The 9,609-nt window shown below is 48.1% G+C and overlaps 2 protein-coding genes across 4 annotated transcripts in view; one reads left to right on the forward strand and one right to left on the reverse strand.

Annotated features, from left to right (window-relative positions):
* RBM18 (RNA binding motif protein 18) overlaps positions 1 to 3,220 on the reverse strand; it is a 29,316-nt gene extending 26,096 nt beyond the window's left edge. The window contains exon 1 of one of the 3 annotated variants that reach the window (XM_073600670.1): positions 3,134 to 3,220. The gene's annotated coding sequence lies outside the window, so the exon portion shown is untranslated. Of the gene's footprint in view, positions 1 to 1,980; positions 2,076 to 3,121 lie in introns of those variants that run through there. The other 2 variants (XM_073600671.1, XM_073600669.1) reach the window with 2 other exon arrangements.
* The window catches only part of MRRF (mitochondrial ribosome recycling factor), a gene marked incomplete in the record, with an annotated part of 13,701 nt that continues 7,257 nt past the window's right edge, over positions 3,166 to 9,609 (forward strand). The window contains 3 exon segments of the mRNA XM_073600668.1: positions 3,166 to 3,274; positions 5,801 to 5,970; positions 7,698 to 7,853. Coding sequence (XP_073456769.1) covers positions 5,814 to 5,970; positions 7,698 to 7,853 — 313 coding nt within the window.

Here is a 9,609-nt window from a genome sequence, read left to right on the forward strand (position 1 = left end):
AAGAAATGCCCGGCGGGACACAAAGCGCTCTTCCGGGGACCCCAGACCATACAGAGAAACTTCCAGGGACCCCAGACCATACGGGGAGACTTCCAGGGACCCCAGACCATACGGGGAGACCTCCGGGGACCCCAGACCATACGGGGAGACCTCCGGGGACCCCAGACCATACGGGGAGACCTCCGGGGACCCAAGACCATACGGAGAGACTTCCGGGGACCCCAGACCATACGGGGAGACCTCCGGGGACCCAAGACCATACGGAGAGACTTCCGGGGACCCCAGACCATACGGGGAGACCTCCGGGGACCCCAGACCATACGGGGAGACCTCCGGGGACCCAAGACCATACGGAGAGACTTCCGGGGACCCCAGACCATACGGGGAGACCTCCGGGGACCCCAGACCATACGGGGAGACCTCCGGGGACCCAAGACCATACGGAGAGACTTCCAGGGACCCCAGACCATACGGGGAGATTTCCGGGTACCCCAGACTATACGGGGAGATTTCTGGGGACCCCAGACCATACGGAGAGACTCCCGGGGACCCCAGACCATACAGGGGGACTTCCGGGGACCCCAGACCATACGGGGAGACCTCCAGGGACCCCAGATCATACGGGGAGACTTCCGGGGACCCCAGACCATACGGGGAGACTACCGGGGACCCCAGACCATACGGGGAGACTACCGGGGACCCCAGACCATACGGGGAGACCTCCAGGGACCCCAGATCATACGGGGAGACTTCCGGGGACCCCAGACCATACGGGGAGACTGCCGGGGACCCCAGACCATACAGGGGGACTTCCAGGGACCCCAGACCATACGGGGAGATTTCCGGGTACCCCAGACTATACGGGGAGATTTCTGGGGACCCCAGACCATACGGAGAGACTCCCGGGGACCCCAGACCATACAGGGGGACTTCCGGGGACCCCAGACCATACGGGGAGACCTCCAGGGACCCCAGATCATACGGGGAGACCTCCAGGGACCCCAGACCATACGGGGAGACTACCGGAGACCCCAGACCATACGGGGAGACTACCGGGGACCCCAGACCATACGGGGAGACCTCCAGGGACCCCAGATCATACGGGGAGACTTCCGGGGACCCCAGACCATACGGGGAGACTGCCGGGGACCCCAGACCATACAGGGGGACTTCCGGGGACCCCAGACCATACGGGGAGACCTCCAGGGACCCCAGATCATACGGGGAGACTTCCGGGGACCCCAGACCATACGGGGAGACTTCCGGGGACCCCAGACCATACGGGGAGACTTCCGGGGACCCCAGACCATACGGGGAGACTACCGGGGACCCCAGACCATACGGGGAGACTACCGGGGACCCCAGACCATACGGGGAGACTTCCGGGGACCCCAGACCATATGGGGAGACTTCCGGGGACCCCAGACCATACAGGGAGACTTCCGGGGACCCCAGACCATACGGGGAGACTACCGGGGACCCCAGACCATACAGAGAGACTTCCGGGGACCCCAGACCATACGGGGAGACTTCCGGGGACCCCAGACCATACGGGGAGACTACCGGGGACCCCAGACCATACGGGGGAGACCTCCGGGGACCCCAGACCATACGGGGAGACTACCGGGGACCCCAGACCATACGGGGGAGACCTCCGGGGACCCCAGACCACACGGGGAGACTACCGGGGGCCCCAGACCATACGGGGAGACTTCCGGGGGCCCCAGATTTGATACAAGGACAATCAGGGACCCCAGATCAGAAGGACGATCAATGTCAGCGCCCCTTTAAGAACCCCCCCCATATCCTCCATCACACAACATCAGATGATAACAGAGATGAGGAGTCACTGGACACCAGGCAGGGACAACACAAGGGCCTGCTGGGACTTGTAGTCCTCCAACAACCCCCCTAGACTCCGGACATTCCCCTTTATAATCCACACACCCCCCTCCCCCAACAACACAACGCTTTGTTTACCGGAGAGGCCTCCGCTCAGCCGATCATCTTCCCAGCCGAGCCGGCGACGTCATCACAGCGCGACGTCCTCTCTCTCTCCCCCCCCCACAAAGCGCTCTTCCGGGGACCCCAGACCATACAGAGAAACTTCCAGGGACCCCAGACCATACAGAGAGACTTCCAGGGACCCCAGACCATACAGAGAGACTTCCAGGGACCCCAGACCATACGGGGAGACCTCCGGGGATCCCAGACCATACGGGGAGACCTCCGGGGATCCCAGACCATACGGGGAGACTACCGGGGATCCCAGACCATACGGGGAGACTACCGGGGACCCCAGACCATACGGGGAGACTTCCGGGGACCCCAGACCATACGGGGGAGACTTCCGGGGACCCCAGACCATACGGGGGAGACTTCCGGGGACCCCAGACCATACGGGGGAGACTTCCGGGGACCCCAGACCATACGGGGGAGACTTCTGGGGACCCCAGACCATACGGGGGAGACTTCTGGGGACCCCAGACCATATGGGGAGACTTCCGGGGACCCCAGACCATACGGGGAGACTTCCGGGGACCCCAGTCCATACGGAGAGACTTCCGGGGACCCCAGACCATACGGGGGAGACCTCCGGGGACCCCAGACCATACGGGGAGACTTCCGGGGGCCCCAGTCCATACGGAGAGACTTCCGGGGACCCCAGACCATACGGGGAGACTTCCGGGGACCCCAGTCCATACGGAGAGACTTCCGGGGACCCCAGACCATACGGGGGAGACCTCCGGGGACCCCAGACCATACGGGGAGACTTCCGGGGGCCCCAGACCATACAGAGAGACTTCCGGGGACCCCAGACCATACGGAGAGACTTCCGGGGGCCCCAGACCATACGGGGAGACTTCCGGGGGCCCCAGATTTGATACAAGGACAATCAGGGACCCCAGATCAGAAGGACGATCAATGTCAGCGCCCCTTTAAGAACTCCCCCCCCCATATCCTCCATCACACAACATCAGATGATAACAGAGATGAGGAGTCACTGGACACCAGGCAGGGACAACACAAGGGCCTGCTGGGACTTGTAGTCCTCCAACAACCCCCCTAGACTCCGGACATTCCCCTTTATAATCCACACACCCCTCCCCCAACAACACACCGCTTTGTTTACCGGAGAGGCCTCCGCTCAGCCGATCATCTTCCCAGCCGAGCCGGCGACGTCATCACAGCGCGACGTCCTCTCTCTCTCTCCCCCCCCCTCACCGCGCCGGCTGATGATGTCACACGAGGCTGCCAGAGTCCTGGAGAAGAGGTGAGAGCATGGAGGGGGTCAGAGACTGGTGGAGGGGCACTGGGGGGATCTTTATAGGATGATTTCTGTATATTTCCATGTCTATAACATTGTAGAGGTCAGGTGAGCCCAGAATACTGATATATAGATGTTTATATATAGTGAAGAGGCTGCAGGAGGTCAGCAGCACTGAAATATAGATATATATATATATGTGTGTGTTGCTGATCTCCTCCAGCAACTTCAATATACTTTTTTTTTTAATACAATTTTATATATGTATATATTTTATGTATTTAAAAAAAAAAAAAAAAGTATAATGAAGTGGCTGAAAGAGGCTGGAGGACATCAGCAACACTGAAGTATGTGTATATACAGTGTATATATATATATATATATATATATACACACAGTTGTGCTCATAAGTTTACATACCCTGGCAGAATGTATGATTTCTTGGCCATTTTTCAGAGAATATGAATGATAACACAGATCAAAAGTTTACATACCCCGGTGATTTTTGGCCTGATAACATGCACACAAGTTGACACAAAGGGGTTTCAATGGCTATTAAAGGTAACCATCCTCACCTGTGATCTGTTTGCTTGTAATTAGTGTGTATGTATGAAAGGTCAATGAGTTTCTGGACTCTTGACAGACCCTTGCATCTTTCATCCAGTGCTGCACTGACGTTTCTGGATTCTGAGTCATGGGGATAGCAAAAAAATCGTCAAAGGATCTGCAGGAAAAGGTAGTTGAACTGTATAAAACAGGAAAGGGATATAAAAAGATATCCAAGGAATTGAGAATGCCAACCAGCAGAGTTCAAACTCTAATCAAGAAGTGGAAAATGAGGGGTTCTGTTGAAACCAAACCACGGTCAGGTAGACCAACTAAAATTTCAGCCACAACTGCCAGGAAAATTGTTCAGGATGCAAAGAAAAACCCACAAATAACTTCAGGTGAAATACAGGACTCTCTGAAAACATGTGGTGTGGCTGTTTTCAAGATGCACAATAAGGAGGCACTTGAAGAAAGATGGGCTGCATGGTCGAGTCGCCAGAAGAAAACCATTACTACTCAAATGCCACAAAGTATTCAGCTTACAATACACCAAACAGCACAGAGACGAGCCTCAAACCTTCTGCCACAAAGTCATTTGGATTGATGAGACCAAAATTGGAGTTTTTTGGCCACAACAATAAACACTACATTTGGAGGAGTCAACAAGGACTATGATGAAAGGTACACCATCCCTACTGTGAAACACGGAGGTGGGTCGCTGATGTTTTGGGGAAGTGTGAGCTACAAAAGGCACAGGAAATTTGGTCAATATTGATGACAAGATGAATGCAGAATGTTATCAAAAAATACTGGAGGAAAATTTGCATTCATCAGCCAGGAAGCTGTGCATGGGACGTACTTGGACATTCCAACATGACAATGATCCAAAACACAGGGCCAAGTCCACCTGTCATTGGCTACAGCAGAATAAAGTGAAGGTTCTGGAGTGGTCATCTCAGTCTCCTGACCTCAATATCATTGAGCCACTCCGGGGAGATCTCAAAACGTGCCGTTCATGCAAGACAGCCCAAGAATTTACAGGAACTGGAGGACTTTTTGCCAAGAGGAATGGGCAGCTTTACCATCTGAGAAGATAAAGAGCCTCATCCACAAATACCACAAAAGACTTCAAGCTGTCATTGATGTTAAAGGGGGCAAAACACGGTATTAAGAACTGGGGTATGTAAACTTTTGATCCGGGTCATTTGGGTAGTTTCTGTTGTCATTATGATATAAAAAGAGTAAACACAGTTGATTGATAATAAATGGCTTCAGCCAAACACTAACCATGAGTGAAAGAAATGTTGTTGTGTTATCATATTCTCTGAAAAATGGCCAAGAAATCAGAAATTCTGCCAGGGTATGTAAACTTATGAGCACAACTGTATAGGTATATATATATGTATGTGTGTGTCAGTGTTGCTGATCTCCTGCAGCCTCCTTCAGCCACTTCCTGTCTTTTTTTAATTATTATTATAAATTGTATTTTTTTGGGGGGTTGCAAAACTGTTGTGCAAATACTTTGCAACCATGTAAATATTGTGTTTTTTTTTTATTGTGTTTTTTTATTATTATTATTATTATAAAGTGTATTTTATTTTCGGTTTGTAAAACCATTGTGCAAATACCATGCAACCATGGAAATATTGTGTTTTTTTTTTTTTTTTTTTAAACAATTATTATTATTATTATTATTATTATAAAGTGTAGTTTTTTTCGGTTTTACCTAAAAGCATGCAGCATATAAAAAAAACTGCAACGGTCACCATTTTATTCCCCAGGGTCTCTGCGTAAAAAATAATATATAATGTTTGGCTCTAAGTAAATTTTCTAGCCACAAAAAATACTAATTTAAACTTGTAAAGAAAAATTGCCAGAAAAAAGGCGCGGTCTTCGCGTGGTTTAATCTATAAAAAAAAAAATCCGATCCTCTGGGTTGTGCTGACTTTATTTTTTTTTTTTTCTTCACTTTAATCATTACAGCTGAGATCCTGCCATGGCACTGATGGGTTTGGGAAGGTTCAGGCCGGTGCTGCAGCAGCTGAGATCCACGGCAGCGGCGTACTCATGGAACGCGGCACTCCTGGTCCGCCAGCAGCAGCAGCTTCCCGGGGCCTGTCTGAGTAGACAGCTGGCTGCCAAAAGCAGCAAAGGTAAGTCGCTTTTCACTTTTTGTTTACATGTAACAATCAGTCTTTTTTTTTTTTTTTTGCTACAAAATTGCTTAGAACCCCCAAACATAATATATATATGTATAATATTTTGATGATGCGCTGAAATTTCGGTGGCCGAAAAAAAAAAACCTCCCAAAAATTGTGTGCCGACAATCGCGCAGTAGCGGTGGCCGCGCCGCTGGGTGCAGCCCATTGCGGAGTGTCATCCTGGTCCGGGTCCTGTCCTCCTCCTCCTCCCTCCACCTCTCATTGCAGGGCGGCGATCTCCCTGTGTCAGGGAGCTGAATTGTCCGGGCCGTAGGAGGCGGGACATCGTTACTGCGGCCCGGGCAATTCAAATCCAGCTCCGTGACACACGGAGATCGCCGCTATGATCCAGGTACAGGCAGGCTGCTGCATCCAATGGGCACAGGCACTGGTGAAGCTGCATTTGATGGACACTGGTGAGGCTGCATTGATCTCCCTTATCATGTCTGCAGTCTCTGACCATCTCTTGTATCATGTCTGCAGTCTCTGACCATCTCCTTTATCATGTCTGCAGTCTCTGACCATCTCCTGTACCATGTCTGCAGTCTCTGACCATCTCCTGTATCATGTCTGCAGTCTCTGACCATCTCCTGTATCATGTCTGCAGTCTCTGACCATCTCCTGTATCATGTCTGCAGTCTCTGACCATCTCCTGTATCATGTCTGCAGTCTCTGACCATCTCTTGTATCATGTCTGCAGTCTCTGACCATCTCCTGTATCATGTCTGCAGTCTCTGACCATCTCTTGTATCATGTCTGCAGTCTCTGACCGTCTACTGTATCATGGCTGCAGTCTCTGACCGTCTACTGTATCATGGCTGCAGTCTCTGACCATCTCCTGTATCATGTCTGCAGTCTCTGACCATCTCCTGTATCATGTCTGCAGTCTCTGACCATCTCCTGTATCATGTCTGCAGTCTCTGACCATCTCGTATCATGCCTGCAGTCTCTGACCATCTCTTGTATCCTGTCTGCAGTCTCTGACCATCTCCTGTATCATGTCTGCAGTCTCTGACCATCTCCTGTATCATGTCTGCAGTCTCTGACCATCCTTTGTATTTTGTCTGCAGTCTCTGACCATCTCCTGTATCATGTCTGCAGTCTCTGACCATCGCTATGGGGTTTTTTTTTTTTTTCAAAATTTTCGCTTTTATTTCATTTTATTATTTAATTTATTAAAAAAAAAAAAAAACCACAGTGGTGGTCAAATACCACAAAAAGAAAGTGTAAAAAAAATATATATAAATTTTAGTTTTTAATTTGGAAACAGCTTTGCATGACTGCACAATAACCAGTTAACTTTCCTACAGACTAAATATTATACACGGATTTGGGTTATTTTCACCAAAATAATGGCGCAGAATACAGTTTGGCTTAGATTTGTGAAGAAAGATTATTTATTTGCAAATTTTTATAATAGTAACAAAAAAAATTCTGTAAATTTTTTGCTAAACATAAAAAAAAAAAAAAAAAAAAAAAAACCCAAAAGCGATTAAATGCCACCAAAAGCAAGCTCTAGTTGTGTAAAAAAAATGTTTTGACTCCAGTTTTATTTCGGTTGTCACCTTGGCAGGAAGGTACGTAGGAGAGCCGGTGTAATAAAAACTGCTTTTTTTTTTTTTTTTTTTTTTTTTTTTACTATTTTCATTTTATTTTATTTATTTATTTTTTGCATATAGGCAAAAGCCAAAAACACGCTCCGGCAAGAGTAAACATCAACGCGGCTTTGGTTGAAGACATTATCAATCTGAAAGATGTGGAGCACGACATGAAAACCGTCCTCGACAACCTGAAAGAAGACTTCAACAAAAACCTGAATATCAGAACCTCTCCAAGTAAGTGATGTTCTTCCGGGAATGTAATGACACATGGGGGGGGGGGGGGGGGGGGGGGGCGATTTACTAAAACTGGAGAGTGCAAAATCTGGTGCACAAAATCCAATCGTCTTCCAAGTTTTTGTTTTTTTTTTTTGTTTTTTTTTAATATCCTATAGTTTTTTTTTTTTTTTTTTTTATACAAACAAACAGACGTAAATCAATTGCATGCGTATCACAAAATATAACATACCACAATTCGGTTCTATTTTAGGTAAATATACAAAATCTTTAAAGTCACATTGCCTATTTTATAATTATAATAATGGTATGGTATGCTTTGACCCCTGCCGTCTTTTTTTTTTTTTTTTCCAGGTTTTTGAACAAGCCGACGTTAGACTCTGATTGGCTGCCATGCACAGCTCTACCAGATTTTGCACTCTCCTGTCTTAGTAAATCAACCCCAAGGGGGGGGGGGGGGGCGCACAACACCGCCCCCAACTATATTTGGTGTCAGGGCAGGTTTAGACACCATGCTGCCCTAGGCAAATGCGAATGGGGATATTCCATTTTTTTTTTTTTTTTTTTTTTTTTTTTTAAGGATATGTTTATTGAATTTTTTATCTAAAGAATTTTTTTTTTTTTTCTATCCAAAAATCTAAAGAAAATTAAAAACAAAACGCCACCAATGTACATAAAAATTAGACAATAAACAAGCAAATCGGCTTTTTTTTTTTTTTTTTTAATTATTATTATTTTATTTATTTTTATCACTTTTATTGCCACATGGAACGTAGACATCCCTGTTGACAGCAATGGGCATGTGAGCGGTACTCTTTATGGAGGGATCTGGGGGTCTATAAGATCCCAAATCCCTCCTCTGCCCTTAAAAGCATTCAAAACACCAAGGTTGGCATTTTTAAATACTTAAAAATTTTTTTTTTTTAAATGGCGCATTGATGTCCAGGTAAACCAGAAGTGATGTCAGGTCAGCCCTTCCAGGTTACCATAGTGGAGAGCCGATCCTGGTGGGACAGGAGAGCCTGAGCAAACCGCGGAAGGACCATTTTTGGTATTCAAGGGTTGGGAGTGCTGTTTTTGGTCACCGAGGACCTTTTTTTTGGCCTCCAAGGGCCAGGAGTGATTTTTGGCCTCCAAGGGCCAAAAGTGCAGTTTTTAGCCACAAGGACCTTTTTTGGCCTCCAAGGGTCTGGAGTGCTGTTTTTGGTCACCGAGGAACATTTTTGGCCTCCAAGGGCTGGGAATGCTGTTTTTGGTCACTCGAGGACTTTGTTGGCCTCCAAGGGTCAGGAGTGCATTTTTGGCCTTCAAGGGCCCAAAGAGTGCTGTTTTTGGTCACCGATGACCATTTTTGGCCTCCGAGGGCCGGGAGACGTCCCCTCCAGCTGCTTGTAAAAGTAGTCCAGTGGCTAGTTAGGTGCTAGGATTGCTTTTACAAGAAAACTGACCCCAGTTGCGGGGGGGGTGATGCCTGCAGTTGCCACTGAAGCTGCTACCACATAGAGCCTTATTGAGGCAGAACATGGCATTGATGACACCATTAAAGCGCATGGGACAGCATTAGCCAAATATACCCTAGATCCCTCCTCTAGATCATGTCTCTGCATTATTTATATATATATTTTTTTGTTCCTGTAGTAAGAAACTATTTTTTTTTATTGCTCCCTCTGACAACTTTAGCAGCTTCTGTAAATTTTTGCCGGGAACGCTGCAGGGAGCATTAGTCCCTGCCTTCGAGGAGCTTGCAATCTAAGGT

The sequence above is a fragment of the Aquarana catesbeiana genome, linkage group LG09 (genome assembly GCF_042186555.1).
Source record: "Aquarana catesbeiana isolate 2022-GZ linkage group LG09, ASM4218655v1, whole genome shotgun sequence".
Taxonomy (NCBI): Eukaryota; Metazoa; Chordata; class Amphibia; order Anura; family Ranidae; genus Aquarana; species Aquarana catesbeiana.